This window comes from Sceloporus occidentalis, unplaced genomic scaffold (genome assembly GCF_023333645.1).
Source record: "Sceloporus occidentalis isolate IW3139 unplaced genomic scaffold, rSceOcc1.0.p SCAF_3, whole genome shotgun sequence".
NCBI lineage: Eukaryota > Metazoa > Chordata > Lepidosauria > Squamata > Phrynosomatidae > Sceloporus > Sceloporus occidentalis.
In genome coordinates this window covers 31,707,923-31,731,701 of record NW_028316983.1, presented here as the reverse complement: position 1 = coordinate 31,731,701, position 23,779 = coordinate 31,707,923, and the positions used below count along the sequence as shown (strand labels likewise).

The following is a 23,779-nucleotide window of genomic DNA, read 5'->3' as shown; positions in this document are numbered from 1 at the left end:
CAGCCATCGTGTCCAGTGGTCTGGGATTCTGGGAGCTGAAGTCCAAAACACCTTGAAGGCAAGAGTTTGGGAATCACTGGCTTAGAGCATGTCTGCACTGCATGAAATATTTGTTGCTTTTCCTTGGCGTGTTGTGCTGTCTTCATTGTTAACCAACAACAGCTCTCTTTTTATCCTTGCTTGTGATTAGGAGGGGGTCATTTTATTCTCTCTTTGAATGCTACAGGCACTATTGTTCATTATTTGTAGAAGTGAGCAGTTTTTAAAAAAAGAAAAATGTGTTTTAGTAAGAATTGCATCTCCTCTAGGGAAGGATCTTCTCCTGAAAGAAAAAGTTTGGTATATAAACGTTTGAGTGTAGAACAGCCCCTGCTCCCTGTTCATTTGCTGTGATTTTGCATAGAGGACAAGGAAGGAAGGAAGGAAGATTATTCAGGATAGATTATTATGCTCTGAAGCATGTGAATGCAGATACTAAGAAATAGCTCTACCATATATTTACCCAAGTATCTCTTAATTAAAGTTTCTGGATTGGGCCCCTCCCCCATATAGACACTTCTCATGGCTATTTTCAGTGGTACTAAAGAGACAAAAACCTGGGAGCACCCCCAATAGAATCCACAGGAAAAACTGGAGACACATCTCAAAGGACTTTTTCACATGGGGAAAATTGGAAGGTTAAAGTGGGGGCAATGCAAGGTCATCCAAAGCATTAGGGACAAGTTCGCTGCTGCTTTCCACATGACACTGTACACAACCAGGACAGAATCCAGGGAGAATGTGAGGTGAATCAAGAAATGAAAAAATTCTCAGAACTGTTGGATTTGCGTGTCCATTTTGCTTACGAATTCACTCTCTTCGCATAATGCCAGCTGTCTGAAAATGCAATCCTCCAGATGCGTTCAGTTTTCAGATTTCCCAAGGTGCCTTGCTGTGCCAAAGGGGGAGAATGCTCTCTTTTTAAAGGGATACACACACTCTTCCCTTGCCCGGCTGCTTTCCTCCTCTTTGCAGGCTCTAATTATGGAACAGCTGGTGGGAGAAGGAAGAGAGGATGTTTTGGGATTCCTCCTGGACAGGAGGGAGAAATGGAGGACATGCCCTGGAAAAGGAGGACATCAGGGAGTATCAGCCCTGGGTTATGTGGGGGGGGGGACTTGTGTAAATGACAGTTTGGAACATGCGCAGAAAGGATATTTCTAAGCAGGCAATGAGGCTTTGTCCTCACCCATTTGATAGCCAAATTCGAATCTGACCCTAAGTAATGTGCCTTTAATCCCTTGTTGTGCTGTTGTGTGTGATAACTATTAGCAAATGGGCTTGCTTTTCTGGGATGCCACTTAACCATTTTTGGGATGGAAGCACATAGGTCTGCATGTGAAAAAGTCCAGTGTGTTCATTCGATGACTATTTTATTGTAAAAAAAAAATTACAACACATTTCAGCGCTCTTTGTATTTTTATAGCCTTCTTTAGGGACTACATAAAAACATGGAAATAAAAAGTATAAATATAAAAGGGAAACACATAATCATATGATAAGATTTACATTATATAAGAAAATTCATTTGAATCTTTGCATACTGCCTATGACCTGTACATACTTATTTGAAATCTGAGTGCAGACAGTGGTAGCTAACATCTTACTGTGTTGCTGGTAATACTAATGGTCAGATTAAATGTTTTTGCATGCTGAAAAAGTATATCTTAGTGCTAAAGTACACCTTGCTGGTGTTGTCGTGTGCCTTCAAGTCATTTCCAACCTATGGTGACCTTAAGGCAAACATGTCACAAGGTTTTCTTGGCAGAGGGAGTTTTCCTTTGCCTTCTTCTAAGGCTGAGAGAGTGTGTCTTGCCCAGGGTCATATGTGCTGAGGGGTTTGTGAACTGGTGAGCTGGTAAAGGCCAAAGAAAGTTCTGAATTGCGGTAAGGGCCTAGTTCAAATATAAGTGCTGTAGTCCAGAATCGTTAACTGGAATTGTTGTTCTGCATCAAAATGCCTCTGTTTTTGCAGACAAGCCAATGCAGATGAATCAGGCTCTATTCATGTCTGGAGGCCGATGTGGCTTCATGTTGCAACCAGCCAACATGCGGGACGACATCTTTGATCCTTTTGACAAGAACACTCTGCGGGGGGTGGAGCCGCTTTCCATTTCCATTGAGGTTTGTGCTTATCTAAGTGTCTGCTTCAATAAAACCTTGTCTTGACTTTGGTCGTGGATGAATGTTTCTGTCACTCCCTCCAGCCAGAAACTTCAAAAGATTGCCACATTACACTATGAAAACACAATATGTATGTAGTAGATATAGTACGTCTTTATCTACAAACAAGTCTGTTTCACTTTATGGCACGAATCCTTACAGACTTCAGTTTGCCAAAAAGTGGTATAGCAAACTACATAGACTACTACATTTCTGGCCTCATTTTGTTCCAGTTTGCATATATACTAAATTAAACCACAGTTTAGTATTACAGCAGGGGCTGAATTGTAGAGTTGTGATGGAACCTAAGGGTCATCTAGCCCTGCCAGTGGAAGAGATCTATAAGTAAAGCATGCCCAACAAATGATCATCCAGCCTCTGTTTAAAAACCTTCACAAAAGAAGTCTCTCACATGTTGATGGACTTCATTTTCCATTATCTTTCATCATTGGTTGTGTTGGCTGTTTTTTACAATTATGTTTCAAGTGTATTTTACTAGTGGTATGTATTTGATAGATGTGCATTGTAGTATATTGACTGGCTCAACTTAGAAACAATGCTTTAATAATACTTACATGTAAAATCATAATCCTGTGCCTCCTGTGTCTCTTCTGCCTGCCCTTTGTAGGTCCTTGGGGCACGGCATCTTCCTAAAAATGGAAGGGGAATTGTTTGCCCATTTGTAGAAGTTGAAGTTGCTGGAACAGAGTATGATAATGCAAAGCAGAAGACCGAGATGGTGGGTGAGTAGCATGACCTAATATCCAGAATTTGGATGAGGTGCAAAATGTGGTGTTGTCATTTGCATCTCCCAGCTGGAGAAGGACACACTGAAACAGTCATGCATGTGCACGTTTATACACACACACACACACTTTATAAACTAACTTTTTTTCTCATCACCAGAGTCATTAGTAGTTGTTGATCACTGACCACTTCAACTTGGTCTCTGCTGCTTTTCTCAGGCCTTCGGATCTGTGTGTGGAGATAAAGTTTGCAGAGTTTTCTTGTTTCTTCTTCGTGGTCTCTGCGAATCACACAAATGGGTTTATTCTGCGCCTGCGCAGCAATCCTCGGAAACTTCTAGAATCTCCGGGCAGAAAGCAATGTATCTTTCTGCAACTTTTTGGCGGTAGCCCCGCCCACCCATATATAAGGCCCCTGGTGGCCTGCTCCTCTTCAGTTCCTTCATTCTGCCGCGCTAAGCAGCTCGAGGAACTTCGCTTGCATCTTGTTGCTCTTTTCATAATTGAATCTCTGGCATTTGACCTTCGGACTTTCACTTGACCATTCTTCGGACTTTCCCTATCAGCCTGTCTTCTACGTGATCTTTCTGCTTGACCTCGGACTGGTAACGGACTTGATTACCATGGCCTCTTTCAAGCAGTGCACTAAATGCGGGGTGAAAATCCCTAAGGCTGATGGCCATGAAAAATGTGTCCTTTGTTTGGGGGAGTCCCATATTCCTGGCAACTGCCCCCATTGTAAAGCTATGTCGGCCCAGGCTCTAAAGAACAGGGACCGGACACTTAAGGCTGCGCTCTACGAGAAGGTTTTGAGCCAGCCCAGTGGTTCTGGAGACGCGGACGCGCCCAGGGCCTCCAAGAAGAGAGGAGACAAACGCTCTGACCACGAGAAGAAACGGGCCCGCTCTTCATCTCCGCCAGCCAAGAGCCGTCGCAAGGGCCCTCCAAGTACGGTCTCAGTGCCTCCGCCTGAGTCGAGGCCAGCACCGTCTACATCCCCAGTGGCCGAACTGGCGAAGACCCCGACTCCTGTACCGGCGTCTTCCCGGATTATACCCTTGGAACCCAGGGTCCTCCTTGCGAGCCACCTCTCTGCACCGGCGGACGCCCTGCAGATCGTGGACTTGGGTTCAGAGTCTGAAGGGGAGCTCCACGACTCCGATGTTCCCCTATCCCCACAGACGGCTAGACCCCGTTCTCCATCTCCTGTGGTAAGACCACGTCCCGCCAGACGGGACACAGAGCGCCCCCGCTCCCCCCCGAGGAAGGATCGGGCCGCACTAGGGGCTGAAGCGGATGCCGCCTTAGATCCGGACCGTCCAGACTCAATGGAACGGGACCAGGACCTGTTTGATGCCTTCCCAGATCTCGTCTTCGATCACCGTACCGGACAGTATCTTATCCCGGTAGATCCGTCCCGCCTACGGCGCAACATCCAGGACTGCTCACGGGACCATCGCCACACTGATGCCTCCCACGGGCTGGATGACTTGACCACCACCGACTTGTCGCCCAGGAAGCGTAGCAGATCTCCATCAAGATCCAGATCGAGATCCCCACGCTCTGCGTCACCTTCCGACGATGATGAGGCTCCATTCGTCCCGGAGGGACCTGCGGTTCCGTCCCCTACAGACGACGTCAGGTCCTTTGCCGACAGGGTAATCCGGATGGTGGATGCCCTGAAGTTAGAAGTCGCCCATCCCGAGGACGATGCCCTCGACCCGGTGGAGAGGAGGATCCACGGTTCCGCCCCAGCTCCACCAGCCTTGGCATATCTCCCATCGCTAGAGAAAATTGCCAAACGCTCCTGGGACGCACCGGCCACCATCCCGTCGACATCCCGTAGGATTGAGAACCTCTATCGGGTCACTCCTTCGGCACCTTCTTGGCTCTCCAACCACCCTAAGCTTAATTCGGCTATCGTGGAAGGAGCCCAGTCCACCTTCGTCCCAAAGTCCTTGTCTTCTCCAGTCGACAAGGACAGTAAGAAACTGGATGGCCTAGCTAAGAAGTTTTATGCTTCAGCGGCCCTGGATTTGAAGGTGGCTAACTACGCGGCCTGCATGGGGGCCTACGTGCAGTACCTCGTAGAGAAGATGGACCCCACCATCGCTGACCTGCCGGATGACAGGAGGTGGATGATGTCTGCACTCAGGAATGAAATCCACCTGATAGGCGGACAGCAGATCATCTCCGCGAGGCACTCGACGGACTGTGCATCAAAGGTCCTCTCTGGCTCCATAGCCCTCAGGCGATACGCGTGGCTCCGGTCTTCAGACCTCACTCCACAAGCGAAGGCAGCCATAGAAGACATGCCCTTTGACAACTCGGGCTTGTTTCACCGGGACACGGACGAGAAACTCAGTTTCCGTTATAGGATGAAGACTGCCGCCAGAAAACACGGTATGTCATCCTCCGCTTCCAAGTCCCCCCGACAGAGGTACACTAGTCAGCGCCCCTGGCATCCAGGCGGCCACTACCGCTTCCAACCACAGGACCGTCCCTACCATCAGGACACTCAGCCTCAAGGCCAATCCTCCCGGTCACCTGCTCCTCCAACCGACAGGCGTCCATCTTCCCAGCCCAGATAACAACAGGGCTATAGGAAGAAGGACGGTAGGGGCAAGAAGAGGTTCTGATGGGTTCCGGCGCACCTCGTCACCTCCAACAGGCTGAGCCCCTTTTTTGACACCTGGGCCGCCATTACCAGTGACTCTTGGGCACTTAACATCGTCCGTAGGGGCTATGCCCTAGAGTTTTCCCAGCTCCCACCAACTGGAGCTTTTGTTTCCACTGCCCCCTCGGACACCCTTCTGGACGAAGTGCGCATTCTTTTGGACAAAGGCGCCATTGAACCCGTCTCCCCTTCTGACTTCAAGCGCTGTTTTTTCTCTAGATACTTCACCGTACCGAAGAGAGACTCTGGCCTCAGACCCATAATGGATCTACGGGCCCTTAACAAATTTATTATTTACAAAAGGTTCAGGATGGTAACCCTTGCTTCAATTTTACCACTCCTGCAGGAAGGCTACTGGTTCGTGACTTTGGACTTGAGGGACGCCTATTTCCACATTGCGATCCCGGAGGACCACCGGAGGTTCCTCGCCTTCGCCGTCGGCCAGAAGGCCTACCGGTACCGAGTCCTTCCCTTCGGCCTTTCCACAGCTCCCAGGGTCTTCACCAAGTGCATGGCACCCGTGGTGGCGTACCTGCGTCAAAGAGGGATCACAGTCTTCCCATACTTGGACGACTGTCTCTTCACAGCGCCCTCCAAGGACATCTTACTCGGGCAACTCGAATTCACCCTATTCCTGCTGCAAGCACTGGGATTACAAGTCAACTTCGACAAGTCCAACTTGACTCCTACCAATCGAATAGACTTTATAGGAACAACACTGGACTCTGTACAGATGAGGGCATTCCTTCCAGAGACAAGGTTCCAAACCCTCTGTACATCTCTACAGCCCTGCCTCCGCCAAAGACGCCTTCAGGCCCGTGCCGTGCAAGTCGCCATGGGACACCTAGCCTCTACCACTTTCGTCACACCGTGGGCCAGACTGCGCCTCAGACCCATTCAATCTTGGTTTCTCTCCGTCTTCGACCCCGTCCGAGACACGGCTACCAAGTTGCTCACCATCCCGAGGACTGTACAGAGGTCTCTACGATGGTGGCTCCAATCCGACAACGTCTGTGTGGGGATGCCATTTCTACCCCCTCAGCCGGATCTCTCCCTGACTACGGACGCCTCCCTGCAAGGATGGGGCGCCCACACACTGGACCTTACAATAAAGGACAAATGGTCACCGGCGGAAGCTACTCTCCACATCAACGTCCTGGAAATGCTTGCTGTGGAGAAAGCACTCAGAGCCTTTCAGTCGGTCCTCGCGGGCAAGGTGGTACTTCTTCTCACCGACAACACTACCGTCATGTACTACCTCAACAAACAAAGTGGTACAAAGTCGAGGACTCTGCTGTCAGTCACCATCCGCATTTGGGAATGGTGTATAGAACACAAGATTCTGCTGCAATGCATCCATCTGCCCGGCGACCAGAACTACCTTGCAGACCATCTCAGCAGGTCACCTTCCACTTGCCACGAGTGGAGACTGCATCCAGAGGTGGTGTCCCGACTCTTCAATCGCTGGGGAACCCCCCTCCTCGACCTGTTTGCCTCCCGGCTGAACGCCCACACTGCAAGATTTTGCTCACGGTACAGAGAGCCAAGATCGGAAGGGGACACCTTCCAGCTCAAGTGGACTCAGGGCCTCCTGTATGCCTTCCCTCCGTTTCCTCTGATCACACGGGTCCTCTCGAAGATGTTGGCAGACCACACTGACGCAATCCTGATAACTCCGTGGTGGCCCAGGCAGCCTTGGTTTGCTTCGCTCCTACAACGAGCACAAGACCATCTCCGCTTGGAGCACCGGCCCGACCTGCTATCTCTCCACGACGGACAAGTCCACCATCCCGAGATGCAATCTCTCCCATTGGTAGCATGGAGGATTCGATCCTGAGGACACTTCCATCCGGTGTACAGGATATCATTAAGGCAGCACAAAGACCATCCACACAGAGGTCCTATGCCTACAAATGGGATAGGTTCCTAACCTTTTTACAAGCAAAGGACATTCCACCATCCCGTGTCTCCATCCCGGTAGTCCTGGAATTCCTTATGACTTTAACAGGCGCTGGTCTCTCCTTGAGCTCTATCAAGTGCTACCTGTCAGCCATTTCATCTCACTACCTATTTCAGGACAAACCTTCCCTGTTTGGGGATCCTCTCATAAAGAGGTTCCTTAAGGGATTCAACAATTTGCATCCACCAATTCTAGACCCTACACCGCAGTGGTGTCTAGATACCGTCCTGGCACATTTGGTATCTAAGCCCTTTGAGCCCTTAGCTACCACGGACCTGAGACTCCTGACTTGGAAGACGGCCTTTCTGGTAGCCATCACGTCAGCCCGCCGAGCTGGTGAACTATGTGCCCTGAGGATGGACCAACCCTTCCTTCGTTTCCATAAGGACAAGGTGGTGCTCCGTACAGACATCACCTTCTTGCCTAAGGTGGTGTCTGCCTTTCACATCAACCAGGACATTGTTTTGCCGACTCTGGCTCCCAATCCGACCACAGACTCTGAGCGCCAACTCCATGCCCTGGATGTCCGCAGGGTGCTGGCGTTCTATTTGAACAGGACTGCTGCTTCCAGGCGTTCAGAGAGACTTTTTGTGTGTTACTCCGAAGCTAAGAAGGGGCTGCCGGTGTCACCACAGAGGTTCTCCAAGTGGGTGGCCAACACCATCCACCTTTGCTACGAACTGGCAGGGAAGCCTCTACCAGGTCGGATTAGAGCCCATGCAACTAGGGCGGTAGCCGCATCCCCAGCCTTTTTGACCGGGATCCCCCTTGAGGATGTGTGTGAGGCAGCTGTCTGGTCCCAGCCATTGACATTCATTAGACATTATAGGCTGGACGCAAGGGCCAGGCATGATGCAGCCTTTGGGAGGGCAGTGTTACTGTCTGCCATGCACTAACCTGTCTACTGTAAATAAATCACTCAGGTATTAGTTTGCATATTTATTGTCATGTGACTGTTTGATCTTGACACTCCCTCCTCCACAGACTACAGCTCGCTAGTCTAAACCCATTTGTGTGATTCGCAGAGACCACGAAGAAGAAGAACAGGTTGCTCACCTGTAACTGTGTTTCTTCGAGTGGTCATCTGCGAATTCACACAAACCCGCCCATCCATCCCCTCAGTGTCTGCTCATTTGACAACGCTTGTTGCCGCGCTGATTAGCGGCTCATTCGGAACTGAAGAGGAGCGGGCCACCAGGGGCCTTATATATGGGTGGGCAGGGCTACTGCCAAAAAGTTGCAGAAAGATACATTGCTTTCTGCCCGGAGATTCTAGAAGTTTCCGAGGATTGCTGCGCAGGCGCAGAATAAACCCATTTGTGTGAATTCGCAGATGACCACTCGAAGAAACACAGTTACAGGTGAGCAACCTGTTCATCCTTGACCAGTTAGCCTCAAAGATACAGTGGGGTCTTTGAAGTGGAAAACAGTATTTCCTGTTCACAGAACAACTGCAAGTAATTCTAGGTAGAAAGATGGACTACTTTCTGTTTTAATGTCATATGTGGAGGCTACAGGCAGATGTAGAGATAAGCCTGTTAAAGAATTGTGAATTGCTCAAACATTTATTGGAGTACAGAGATGACTAGAATCGAAACAGAGATACAAAGTTAGTAAGATCTTCTGTTGCACTAAACAGATTATTATATTTAATGCAGACTTTGAGGTTATACTGAAATCGTGTATAAATAGTTTCTAGAACTTAAAGTGTTTTGCATCTAGAAGAAAAGTGGTCAAATTTTTGAAGTTGATCATCTTAAGCACCATCTTTTTTTACATCTTACGCATTTTCCCCTTTCCATGAGGATATATATACTATTGGTTTATGTAGGTATACCCAATCTCTCATTGGGAAACCTGTTTCTCACCTGCATTAAGATAATAAACAGCTTGCCATGTAGCTCTCTATGTTAACATAGCATGAGTCTTACATTTTCATCTAGGTTTGGTGGATTTTTGAAAAAGTTGCTTTTTCAACACAGCTCACAGAATCCTCCAGGCAACCTGGCCATTCCTGATGCTGATTGGTAGTTGTTAGGAATCATAGTCCAAAAAACCCCCCAAACAACACAATTCCCAGCTCTTGTTTCAGTGGTCTTCTTCACTGATTAACTCTCCAGAGCTAGTCTTCATTGACTTTATTGCCCAAAGAGTAACTGGATAAATTTTGGCTCTCATGGAAAAATTTCAGTAAGGAAAGACTACTTTTGCCTGAACCTGAGTAGACTTGGTTGTTCCAGCTGGTGTGTGTTCTGCCAAGGGTAGCTCCTCCTTCGTGGTCTCTGAGCCTGTACTGTGCATTGTTCAGAACTTTTTAGAGTTATTACATAAGGCTTTTGTTGGTAATTCTGTCCACCCTCTAAGCCCTTTAGCAGTGCGCTTCCCACCTAAACTCTCCGTTTCTTTTTGTCTTTCAAGTCAACGGCTCTGGAGTAACTGTTTGGAACTATTCTCTACTTGCTTTTAGTTTTGATCTTGACATTGCATTAGCTACTGCAGATAAAGGTCCAGTACAGACGGGCCTATGGGGTGTCCTCATCACGTGCTAGTGGTTGGCCGAGGGCGCTCTGCCCACACGTGCCTCAACCCTAGCACGTGATGAGGGCGTCAAAATGGCAGCACCCTGTACAGATGGGCGCCACCATTTTGATGCAACAGACGTTTAGTGTCCGCACGTCACTGCACCATAATAACATTGTGAGTACACCATTGGCACACTGCAGCGTCATTATGGTGCCGCAAAAAGAACCTGCTTTTTGTGAGTTCTTTTTGCTGCATGAGGAAGCCGTGCGGTTTTTCCACTGCAGGTTCCTTGCGCAGCAAAACAAGGCGCTGGCAGACTGCCCTTTTTGGGCGGTCTGTACCAGGCCAAAGTTAGATAGACGCTAGAAATCTGCAGTGGTGTTACAGTGCCAGAAAGGCACTAAACAAAAAACGACAAAATCTTAGTACAAATGAAGTTATAAAGGACAGTTTTTAAGAAATAGCCACCTAGTGAACGTTTCACTACCTGTACCTTTCAACACGTTTATTCTTCTTGCCAGTTTTAGAAGTGGCCTTTCTTTTTTCACTTTCAGTGCTGAATAAATGCCATGTGTTATCTGCCCACTCATGCCATGCCCTTTTACTGTTTAAGAAGGGCTGCTTCTCAAACAGTTAGGCACTGGAGTATTTTGATCGCTTTGCAAGGTGATTTGAATTCAGTGTCTCTGAGCCCTGGGAAAAGGCAGGAGCAGTGACAGGAAAAGATTTGTATAGGTTTGGAGTTATATGAAGTTCCGGGGGGGGGGGGGGGGGGATGGAAGGGTATACCTTGAGGTTAAGGAATAATACTGCATTCCAAGTTATCAATGCATGTCAGTTTTGGTCTTATTCTGCACTGATTCTGAAGACTTGAGTCAAACCTATCCCCTAACAGGTTTTCTTTTAGACCAGAGGTGGGTGGTTTTGCCTGAAGGATCTAAAGAGTTGATAGCACTTTTTTGAGGCTGAGTAAATCAAGAGGCGTTATGGTAATCCAGTACTTGCACGTACAAGAATTTGCCTGCATATGTTTTGAAGATCTTTTAACAAACTGGTATGCATCAGACTTCTCTGCAATAACAAACCAGTTTGTACAGCCCTGGCCAGCTGCTAGAGCAGATTTGGCAATATGATTTAAAAAATAGATCTTCCCAATGTCTGTTGTGTTCTAGTAAAACTGTTATGTTCTAATAACTTAGAAATGAATGGAAAAACAGCAGGGGACTCACAGCTGCAGATAGGGTTGGGTGAGAATTTAATTTCAATTCATTTCTAATAGAGTTTACCAGCAAATTAGCAAATTAATTCATATTCATGATGGAAGGAATTTGAAATTTTGGAAAATCGAAAGTTAGGAGGAGCCAGAACTTAGAATCACTATGTATTCAGCCATGTTATACAAAATATGGGTTTCCATCACTTTTTTTCTAAGAGGCTTCTCATCTTTAATAGCCATGTGACAGAAATCATAGTCATTTCTATGCTAGGAATAATGTATGCATACTAAGTTCTGTTCTCTTGAAGAATTTACCAACAACCAAAAAGGAAGGCCACATTAAAAATGGATTAATTCAATAAAGGAAGCTGTGGCCCTGCATTTGCAAGACCTGGACAGGGTTGTGACATCTGTCTTTCAGAAGTCCTGACACATCGTATAGGCTTTACTTTGACTTAAACTAGGTACAATTGCTCTGTCTTATATTAAAAATACATGGCAAATAATAATTCTTGTTTAATATAGTGGACAATGGTCTGAACCCTGCCTGGCCCCAGAAGTCATTTCAGTTCCATATTCACAATCCAGAGTTTGCTTTTCTACGCTTTGTGGTATATGAAGAGGATATGTTCAGTGACCAGAACTTCTTAGCTCAGGCTACATTCCTGGTTAAAGGCCTAAAGACAGGTATGTATAGAACATCCTCCCAGTGCCTTGGGAAACCCAATTGTGGCGGGATTACATTTGCTGGTATGGGTGAACCAGGAGTGAACAAATGTCAGGGGTTGGGGCTGCCTTTGGCCCACTGTGGGAACGTTTTGGGCATTGTGGGCTCCCCTACATCATACCACAATGTTACACTTTGATTATTTCTTAAGTTAAAATGCCTTGAATACTGCTGCTGCTGCTACTTCTTCTTCTTCTTGTTATCATTATTTTCTATCCCACATTTTCCCCAGATTGGGACTAAATGTGGCTTAAAACAATTAAAAGGACATTGTTAAAAATCTCTAAAATGCAAAAGTTAAAACAAGATTAAGCAATCACAAAATGAAAACCAGATTAAAAAGACCACCAGCAGCAGCAGCAGCAGCAACAACAACAACAACAGAACAATTGTGCATTGTGTAAGATGGGCCTTATATAGCCACCTATCAGATGCCTCAGAATAGAAAAAAATTTACTTGTTTGAATTACAGTGGACTCTTGGTATACACTGGGGTTTGGTTCCAAGATTCCCCGTGGATAACAAAATCCGTGGATACTCAGGTTCCATTAAATATAATGACATAGCAAAATGGTGCCCCTTATAAAAAATGGAAAATCAAGGTTTAATATTTGAAATGTATACTTTTTTGGAACATTTTCAAACTGTGGATTCATGAATCCGTGTATAAAAAATCTGTGTATAAGAAGGGTCGACTGTACCTGTTTATATCTTGGTTTTAAGAAGAGCTCTTCTGGACCAAAACAGAAGGAGGGGGAACAAAACATAAGCATTCTCACCACCCTTTTGGAGGGCATATTGCTCCATATTGTTTATTTTATTTTATTTATACCCTGCCCAGTCCTAAAGGCTCTCAGAGTAGCTTACAGTTATTATTTTTAATAAGACGGTTCCCTGCACTCAGGCTTACAATCTAAAAAGACATGACACAAAAGGAGAAGGGAATGTGGTGGGGAAGGGGATCAGGTGCAGCAGTTCTTCTCTCTCTCCGAGGCCTGGACCAAGGCAGTTGGAGGGAGGGTTTGGCTTCTTAGTCTAGGCCAGGCCTGATGGAGCTGGGACTGCATCTCTCCCTCCATGGCTGATGGCCCCAGATGGACTGGAGGGAGGGCTCTGCTTCTTAGCTCATGCCAGGTTCAATGGAGCTGGGCCTGCATCTCTCTCTTCATGGCCGGATGGCACCAGATGGTCTGGTGGGAGTGCTCTTCTTAGAAGACACTTGGAAGGCAGAGATCCAAGCAGCAGTAGAACCAGCAGCTTCTTCTCCCCCCTGGCCCCAGATAGTCACTGTGGTCCTCTCATTCTCTTTGCTGGGTTGTTTTGCAGCAGAGCCCTGTGAGGTCCTGGTTTTATAGCCCTAGCAGGCAAAGTAGCTCTGAGTGATGGCAAACACAATGCCTACTGAGTCAGGGCCTCAGTCCTGAAGAGAGAGGAATTCATTTGGAAGGCAAAGGTTCAAGTATCAGTAGAACCAGCAGCTTTTTTCTCCCCCTGGACTCCTGATAGTCACTGTGAGCCTTCTTCCCTTTCTGCTGGGGTGTTTTACTCTCTTCTCTCCCTCAGAGTCCACAGCAGTGGCAGTTGGAATGAAGGGAGGGTGTCTCACCAGCTGTTGGGACTGGCAACAATGGCTCTTCTCTCCCTCAGAGTCCACAGAAGTGGCAGCTGGAATTGAGGCAAAGAAAAAACAAAACAAAAACAGGGCAGGGATATTTGCAAAAATATGTTTCAGTCCTGTGGGTGGGGGTGGGGGTGTGTCAGGGGTCTCCAAATGTGGTAGAAATGCCTTCCACACCCTGTAGGTGGCTCACAGTGTTACCATTTTGTAACATTTGAAGCAAGAATTATTATTGTTATTGTTATTATTATTATTATTAAACTTTATTTATATAGCGCTGTAGATTTACACAGCACTGTACATACAATAAAAATGAATAAAAATGAAACCTGCCAATGGTGTACATTCTACAGGATAATAACAAAATACATATAAAACAATAGATAATAATACAAGATAGCATTACATAAAATAAGCAAGCAACAAATTAAAAACATTGAATATCCCATATCAAAGCAAATATGAAATAACAGTCAGATAACAGTCACACAATGCCTGAGAACGCTTCCCTGAATAATATAGTTTTCAACTCCGTTTTGAAACTGGTTAAAGAAGTGATGACCCGTGCTCGTGAGGGAAGGAGGTTCCAGGAGTGAGGGGCAGCAAGTGAAAAGGAAGGGGCGGTGGAAATCCTAGGCTGGGACAGCAGACCTTGACTACCAGAACTGAAGGTACGAGTGGGGATGTGAGGAGAAAGAAGTTCAGATAAATAAGGAGGGGCCAGCCCATGCAGGGCTTTCAAAATCAACAACAAAAGCTTTTACTGAATACGGAAGGGGAAGGAGAGCCACTGAAGGGATGATAATAAAGGAGAAACATGGTCAAAGCGGCGAGCGGATATAATGATGTGTGCAGCTGAATGCTGGAATGCTGGACAGAAATTAAAGGATGGAGATGAGAGAGAGGAAGCCCTGCCAGAAGGAGGTTGCAGTAACCTAATTGGGAGACCACCAGGACATGGACCAGAGTCTTGGTAGTAGAGGCCGAGAGAAATGGACAGATATATATCCCATATCAAAGCAAATATGAAATAACAGTCAGATAACAATCACACAATGTTGTAGAGAAAGAATCTACAGACCTTGGCCATGGCCTGGACCTGGGAGATAAACGACAGAGAAGAATAAAAAATAAAACTAAGACTGCGGGCTTCCTGGACTGGTTGAATAGAGATGTCAACGGAAATGGAAAAGGAGTATTGAAGGGAGGGCTTAGGTGGAAAAACAAGAAGCTCCGTCTTGGACTTGTTGAGCTTCAAGCGCTGATGCTGCATCCAGTGAGAGATAGCCATGAGACAAGATGAGACTTGCTGTTCAAGCCCTGGAGAAAGGTCAGGGGTGGAAAGATACAGCTGAGTGTCATGAGCGAACAGATGATAGGAAAAAGCAAAAGAGCTGATAAGTTTTCCTAGGGACAATGTGTAGAGAGAAAACAGTAGGGGAACTCCAACAGATAAGGGGACAGAGGACGAAGTTTTTAGCAAAGAGTTAAGGCAGGAGAACAGATGCTGCGGGTGTCTCTCATTGGCACAGATCAATGATTTATAACAATTATAAGAATAGGAGAGGGAAACTTGACTCAAAATTTTGCAAAATAAAATTTCAAAAAATTGATCTATGACCCATACTTGCCACTCTCTATCCTAGAAGATGTGGAAACAATTTTATTATTTTACATTTAAAAATAAAAATGAGGGTCCCTTGGGCGCTCTCAGAAACAGCTATGTGAGAGAGCTACATATGGCTGTTGGATGCTCTTTACTCAAGCTTCAAATAAAAGATGTGATTGCTGGTACTTGTAAGAATATACAATACAAGGAATCACAGGTCCTTTCCAGAAGGGCCTTTTAGTACGTACTGTGTACATAGTAGGGTTGCCCGGGGGCGTCTCTTTCAGACGTCCCCAACCCTAGTACATACACAGTACGTACAAAATGGCGGCACGATGACCCGTGTTTGTGAGGTTCCAGGAATGAGGGGCAGCAAACGGGGCAGCGCGGATGTGACGTCCTGGCGCTGCAGAAGAGCGCCTGTGGCGCCCTTTCCGCAGCGCAGGAAGGAGCTCCAAAATGGAGCTCCTTCCTGGGTTTGTAGCGCTGGCGCAGCCTTTACACAGCTGCGCCAGCATCACAAAAGAGAAAGGGGCTGAGTGGCCCCTTTCTCCTTTCCCCACTGCTGTTGGGGTGTCCTTGGGGGTGAAGCCCCAAGGACACCCCTTTCCAGGCTGTGGGAAGTGGCCTGGAAAAGCGGTGGATCGGGGCCTCAGGACTGCCGCTGTGGCAGCTGAGGCCCCGATCCGTTGGGGAAAGGGGCGGGTACAGGCTGCCCCAAAGGGGTGGTCTGTAACGCGCCACAAATTCAAACGTAGAGGTTAAATGCAATAAACATCAAACATACACCTTTCTAGTAAAGACACAACAGCCTCAACCTTTACTTGAGTGAAAAAGGCCACACTGGCAAATACGAGTTGTGAATTAAAGACTAAAAAGTAACTTGCATATTTACTAATGGCTCAGAAGTCCAAGGGGCCTCAAAACACACCTCAGTGTTCCCTTTTCTATTAAATTGGCCATCAGTGCTAACTCTGCGTAGAATGTACTGCCTGATGTCTTTCCTCAGTATTCGATGAAACCTGGTCTTCCTCCTCTTCCTTAAATCTTATACAACAAGTGTTTCTAGTTTAGTAAGAAACAAAAACACATTGACAGAACACTAGGTCAAGTAAGGACATGACACTTTGCCTATGTTTTATATTTAAATTAACTACAAGACCTTGTCTTTTTAATCTTTGTAGAATTCATTGAATTGTAGATTTTGGAGTGATCAAGGACTCATATAGCACAACCCTGTACCAGTTTAGTAATGAATTGCTAAAGCAGTCTTAGAAAGATGAGCATCTAGGCCAGTGATGGCGAACCTATGGCACGCGAGCCAGAGGTGACACTCTGAGCCCTCTCTGTGGGCACATATGCTGTCGCCCTAGCACAGAGTTTGCCAGAGTTTCTTGCTAGAAAGCCAGAGGTACGTGGCACTTTGCAATAAATAAGTGGGGTCTGGGTTGCAGTTTGGGCACTCGGTCTATAAAAGGTTCACCATCACTGATCTAGGCTCTGTTTAAAAACCTCTACCAAAGGAGAGTCTGCCACCTTACAGCATTGTCCTTACCACTGTTGAATAGCTCTTATTGTCAGAAACTTCTTCCACATGTTTAGTTGAAATCTCCATGACTCCATTGGCTTGGGTCCTTTGCTCTGATCAACATATTTTTTCACATGTTCTCACAGCTTTAATGAATGAATTGTAATTCCTTTTGTTTTCTTTTTAGGATACCGTGCTGTGCCTTTGAAGAACAATTATAGTGAGGATCTGGAACTGGCTTCCTTGCTAGTTAAAATTGATGTCATCCCTGGCAAAGTAGGTGTGATACTCTTACATCTCGACATGACCTGTCCAGAGTGTGCTAGAAAGGACAGACAACTCTTTTGTCATGATTGTTATCTGATTGTTATCTGTTATTTGATTTGATATTTGCTGTTTTTAATTTGTTGCCTGCTTATTTTATCTAATCCTATCTTGTATTATCATCTATTGTTTTATATGTATTTTGTAGAATGTATGCCATTGGCACGTTTCATTTTTATCGATTTTATTGTTTGTATGTACAGCACTGTACATACAAACACTGTACACTGTACTACAGTGCTATATAAAGTATAAAAAAGCTTTTAAGATCAGGAGGAATCTGGGTTGAACGGTAGTAGTAGGGAGGAGGACTGTCTGCCATAATCCTTGCAAAATTTTATTTATCCATTTATTTGTTTGTTGGATTTATATCCTGCCTTTCTCCCAAAATGGGATTCAAGGTGGCTTGAATCAAACTGTGTAAAATGTTTGAAATCAATGATTGGAAGTTGAGGTTATAGAAGTGACATTCAAGGTGCACTTTTGATATGAGGCTCTCTTTGAGAATCTTACATGTTTTCACTTGCTGTTGTTTGATAGTGGCATGTGGTTAATAAGAATGGACAGACTGTACTTTTGCTTTGATACAGATTCATTTATTGGAGGCTGATATAAGCAAGGTGAGCACTCCTTTATAAGAAAGGTTTAAGCAGATGGGATTCTCTGGTTGCTTGCAACTTTTATAGCTACATATTAGAATAGTTTCTCTTTACTGTTAGCAGTACTTTCTGGGCAAGGTTCTGGAACGTGTGGTGGCTTTCCAACTCCAGGGGCTTTTGGATGAAACAGATTATCTAGATCCATTTCAATCTGGTTTCAGACCTGGCTATGGAACAGAGACAGCCTTGATCGCCTTAGTGGATGACCTACGCAGGGAACTGGACAGGGGGAGTGAGTCCCTGTTGGTTCTCCTGGACCTCTCAGCGACTTTTGATACCATCGATCATGGTATCCTTCTAGACGCCTCTCTGGGATGGGGCTTGGAGGTACTGTTCTACAGTGGCTCCGTTCCTTCCTGGAAGGGCAAACTCAGAAGGTGGTACTGGGGGACTCCTGTTCGACCCCCTGGCCATTGACCTGTAGGGTCCCTCAAGGTTCTGTGTTGTCCCCTATGCTGTTTAACATATACATGAAACCGCTGGGAGAGGTTGTCCGGAGTTTTGGGTTGTGGTGTCATCAATATGCAGATGACACTCAACTCTACTACTCCTTCCCACCTCAATCCAAGGAGGCTGTCCTGGTTCTAAACCAGTGCCTGTCTTCAGTAATGGACTGGATGAGGGCAAAGAAGTTGAAACTTAATCCAGACAAGACAGAAGTGCTCCTGGTCAGTCAGAAGGCAGATCAGGGAATAGGGATCCAGCCTGTGTTAGATGGGGTCACACTCCCCCTGAAGACACAGGTTCACAGTTTGGGGGTAATCTTGAACTCAGCTTTGAACTTAGAGGCCCAGGTCTCTGCTGTGACCAGGAGTGCTTTCGCACATTTAAAACTTGTGCGCCAACTGCGCCCGTTCCTTGAGAAGTCAGATCTGGCCATGGTGGTACATGCCTTGGTTACATCCCGTTTGGACTACTGTAATGGCTCTACATAGGACTGCCTTTGAAAAGTGTTCGGAAAATTCAACTGGTTCAAAGAGCCGCTGCCAGGCTGTTAACAGGGGCAGATTACAGAGACCATACAACTCCCCTGTTGAAACAGCTTCATTGGCTGCCAGTTTGTTTCCGGGCACAATTCAAGGTACTGGTTATAACCTACAAAGCCCTACATGGCTCAGGTCCACACTATTTGGCAGACCATTTCTTCTGGTATGAACCTGCCCAGACTCTGAGATCCTCTGGAGAAGCCCTTCTCCCCATCCCAAACCTTTTAAGGAATTACTATAAGGACAGGCTGGAATGTTGGACTAGTTTAATCATTCTTTTTAATGCACATCATTTATTTATTTATTATTTTAAAAATGTTTTTAATTGTACTTTTTGTTTGTTTGTTTGTTTTTTAATGCTGTGAAGCCGCTCTGAGGCCCAGTCCTGGGAAAAGAGCGGGATGTGTATGTGTGTGTGTGTGTGTGTGTGTGTGTGTGTGTGTATATATATATATATATATATATATATATATAACAATACAATACTCAGGCCAGAGGAGTTGCATTTATAACATACAATTAGCATTACTATGTAATGATACTTAAAATGGTAACCCACTCTGTTCCTTAGCAATGGGAAGCCTTTTAATGTTCTTCTGGTTCAGTGTATGTTGCTCAAGCACCTTTGTTATGTGCTATGTAAACCTTTCTACAAACTAAACCACCAGGATAGTTACATAAAACCCTACTTTCCTATCTGGATGAATACATAAACCTGAGTGCTTTCTTGACATTTTTTTTACATGAGTGTTAGGATAAATTAGTTTTGCTTTGTCATAAGATTTGAGGAAGTAATATAGACTAGCCAGTCCATATCACTTCTCTCTGTGTTGACCCATACATTCATTCCATCCCTGTCTGCATCCACTTGTGAATTGTTTCTTCTAAAATCTGCATGAACATGTATTTCTTAATATAATTTCTGTCAGACTGGAAGTTTTTAAAAAAAAAAAAAACTTTGATGTGTTTTAGAAGAAAAAAAAAGAATTCTTCTAGACCCCCAAGGCAATAAATAGTGTTTCATTCAACTGGGAAGAATCTGAGGTGGCCCAAGGAGATCCAATAAAATTCTGGCTGACCATCTTAGTATCCTAATACACAATTGGAGAATTGGTGCACCAGTAGCATTTATTTCCCTTACATGTGCACTGGGTGTTTTATTTTGGCATGTCAGACATGATACCTTGCAAGGACTTCTTGCTATCTGAGTCAGTGAAAAAATAATAGCAACAAATTAAATTTTCTGACCTCTTGTGAGACCTAAAATCTAGCTGCTTCAGTCTGGCAGAAGATATCCTTGGCTTGCTAAGAAACAATTTCTACTCCTTTTAATCCTGAAGCAGGAGAATGGCGAAATTAGCCCCTTTGGGGCTTCAGCTTTCCGAGAGAGATCCATGGATTCTCCAGGTCAGCTCATGGCCGGAAGAGGCAGAGAAGGCTCCTTTGAAACCCGATATCAGCAGCCCTTTGAAGACTTTAGATTGTCACAGGAGCAGTTAGCAGACCATTTCGACAATCGAGACAGAAGGTAAAATCTCTTATTTGTGATCTAAGTACTCCAGGTCATAAATCAATATTCTGCAAATAAAGAATTAGATTAGATCATGCTGTTCTCCAAGACAGTCATTTTGGAAGTCACTGTTACCAGATGATGTTTATGGCTTGTGGAGCTAAACAATATTATACAGCAGAAGTGACCTTAATATATTTTCCTGTGGCAAAAATTACAACTGTGACATGCACACAGGAGGAAAAGTGACACCAGAACTTTTTATCATGTTGCCTTTGAAAAAAGTCCCAAAAACACTAATCCAGAATTCCCTTTCTGTTTTGGGGTGAGGGTTGATTTTACTAGGGCAACAGCCTTTTCTCTAATAGAGAATAGTCACTCTTCTAGCCCTCTTCCTCCTCCAAAAGCTGGCCAGTCCTGTAAGAATGAGGAATATGCTTTTCTCTTCTCATTGTTGAGCCTCTTGGAGACATAATGGTAAAGTGCTATTAAGCAAAATACATGAATAGTTCTTCGTTTTGGGATATGTACAATCCAGGCAGGGCCAATCCCCCCCCCCCTTCTAAAATCTTTTAGGGTTTTCTGAAGTTTTTGAACCTTTTTAAAAAAAAAAAAAATATATATATATATATATATATATATATATATATATATATATACACACATACATACATGCCGCCTTTCCAAGGTGGCTCACAGGTAAAAAGCATTTCAATTTTTTTTAAACAATAAAGACATAAAACATTTTAGAACGAGTGCACCAGTTGGTGGATGTTGGGGACACAGTGCTTCATTCAGTTATGGGCTTTGAGTGAAACGATTTGCTCCTATCACCCACTGTAGACTTTTGTGGTGAATGGGTTTTGCGGAGCTTTGCCTCTTCTGTCCATGAGGGTACCAAACAGTGTCCAGGTGCATTTTTGGAACGGGGAGAAGAAGATGTCTTCCAATATATTCATTTATACTCATTAGAGATCTGAGACATCTCCCTTCTCCTAGCTGCAGAACCACAGATGGATGCTTCCTTGCTGTGAGAGCACACTGGCATGGAGAAGGTTAGTTGCCCAGAAGGGGAGTCATTGTGCAAGGAGGAACCTTGCACAACAATCTAAAAAGTACATGCACAAGCATATCAAGAGGTTACCCCTGTACACGTCACAAACAGGGTGCACGTTTCATGAAGAGAACCCTGACAAAGGAAATGCAATTCACAGACAACGTCACTTTGGTACTCATAAAATTGGTCTATGATAGTACATAGAGTGTTGATTTTGGGTCAGAAAAACTAGGATTCAAATCATCGTTGCTGTGAAGGCTAGAGGCGTTTTCTGTGATGTGTCTTTGCCATTGAATGGCCAAAGGAAAATCGCTTTCTCTCAGGTCAATAGACTTGCCAAGGATCAAATAGAGCAGACCTTGAACTCCCAGGTTACAGGGAAGGGGTTGGAAGTGATGCTTATTGCAAGTTTCTTGAAGAGAAGAAAATCAGCACAGGTTTGTGATATGTAGTTGTAGTACGAATTCCCAAACCACATTTTGACATTTTTGCACTCTGTGGGACTGCTAAGTTTATTCCAACTCCCTTTTTTTATTCCCCGCAGGGTATTGCGAAAGACTCGGGTGAATGGGGATAACCGCCTCTAGCCCCACATTGCCTGCTGTAAAGCACCCTCCAGTGCTTGTGATTCTCACGGATTGCTGTGAACTGGTTTCTATGGAAACGTCACTGCTTTGGCCTACTTTCAGGCAGCTTTTCCAGTTTCTCTTCTGAAGGCTGTTCAAGCGGAGAAATTTTTTAAAGAATCAAACTACAAAACAGTGGTTTTATTGTCTTGATCATGACCTGTAAGAGAAATTCAAAGAAGAAGAAGAAGAAAAGACTCTCCCCACAAAACCAGAAACAATGTGTGTTGAATGTGTGTATGTCTTATCAGTATCTGAGGTTAGACACAAATGCCTATCATTAACTCCCTTCTTCCCCATGGCTGTAGTTACTGAGAGGATAATACCTCAGAGCTGCCTAGCAAAGCAGCTTCCCTTCACTCAGCTAAGAGGACCCGTTGTTATTATTATTATTATTATTATTATTATTGTTACCGTTGTTATTAAACCCCTTAATCGCAACTTCTGCACAGCAAGTGAGGAGTTTGTTCTTTTGGTATTAGAGCACAAACTTGGTAGAAAGTACCAGGCTCGGTCCCTTGTGACCATCTCAAGCTATGCAAAGCCCTCAAGTCTGTCTTCACAAAACAAAAATGTCAGTATTAAGTAGAGTTGTGGAGCTCTGTGCTCTTCTGTTCTTGAATGGAGCCTGCCTTGTTTGTTGTGGACTGGGTAAAAAAACAAACAAACCGTCAGGCCACCTCCTTCCTTTGAGCAAAACTTTCTTGGCAAAATTATGCAAATTCTTCACTCCCCTGTACAGAAGTGATGACTGAGACATTAAATGGATGGGGTAAGGACTACCTGAGCCAAAGCCAGCTCTGCATGAGGTAGAGTTTGTGCCACTGAAATCATTTTGTTATTTACTACCTGTGTTGTATTTCAGCGCGAGGGGGGGGGGATGGGACAGTATTTCTAGGGGCATGTGCCTGATGGGCTAGTATTCTTCAAAGAGGAGAAACTGTGTAGCATAAATTCCAAGCTATAAAAACTACAGAAGGAATTTTTGGTTTGCTCTGCGATCTCACTCATGCACCTCTTACAGTGTGGAAGAAGAATTCTACATGTGTTCAAATTGTCTCTCCTTTTCTGAAGAAGCCTCTTGCCAGTGTTCATGGAAATCAGGGCACTAGTAGAAAGCTATCATCACCCTCCCGTGGGCAAGCAACCAACAGTCATACCAACAGTGTCAGTGGAAGTTATGTGACACTGTCCTTTGCCTGCTAGAGAAGCGAAGCCATCCCACCACCAGGACTGAGTGCTGCTTTTATTTAGGTTGCCAGACTGAAGGAGAAACAAATACGCCCCAGTCTCCAAAGGCAAGCTTCAATATATATGACAGTATTTACTATATATTGTTTTGACTCTTTTAAGAGGGGCTTAATCTTGGCCTAACTCCAGCAGTTGTATGGACGGCGTTCAGTTGGCTGGGATGGAACAGACCGCATAATAAAAGTCCTCATTTGGGAGGTCCTGCCCTGTGTTTTGTTGTTGTAGAAGAGGCAGTTGGGGAGAATCAACCCATGCATGTTTATGTTAAGAGTCATTTTGTGTGGTAGCTCTTCCTATCAGAAAATCAAGTTTGAATTTGCTGTAGATCAAGTGTGGGCTGCTGTGGCTCTCTAGATATTTTTGGGAGTCCAGCTGCCATAATATACCTTTGGCTATGCTGGCTAGAGTTGGCTTATATGAGTTGCAGGTAAGAAAAAAAATGGATGACTGCAATTTCCCATCTCATGGTCTAAATCCCAGCCACATCATCTTTCACTGAGCACATTTAAAAATTGGAACTTTATGCATCATCACAATGTACAACACTTACCAACCTGTTT

The 23,779-nt window shown here is 45.0% G+C and overlaps 1 protein-coding gene across 5 annotated transcripts in view; it reads left to right on the top strand.

Moving 5' to 3' along the window:
• PLCG1 (phospholipase C gamma 1) overlaps positions 1-22,414 on the top strand; it is a 128,864-nt gene extending 106,450 nt beyond the window's left edge. For 2 of the 5 annotated variants that reach the window (XM_089513972.1, XM_089513970.1), the window contains exons 27-33: positions 2,015-2,163; positions 2,831-2,945; positions 11,850-12,011; positions 16,994-17,082; positions 20,116-20,303; positions 21,285-21,340; positions 21,887-22,414. In XM_089513972.1, the coding sequence (XP_089370098.1) occupies positions 2,015-2,163; positions 2,831-2,945; positions 11,850-12,011; positions 16,994-17,082; positions 20,116-20,303; positions 21,285-21,340; positions 21,887-21,909 (782 nt within the window). In that variant the 3' untranslated portion in view covers positions 21,910-22,414. Of the gene's footprint in view, positions 1-2,014; positions 2,164-2,830; positions 2,946-11,849; positions 12,012-16,993; positions 17,083-20,115; positions 20,304-21,128; positions 21,262-21,284; positions 21,341-21,886 lie in introns of those variants that run through there. The other 3 variants (XM_089513973.1, XM_089513974.1, XM_089513975.1) reach the window with 3 other exon arrangements.
• Positions 22,415-23,779: the final 1,365 nt, after the last annotated feature.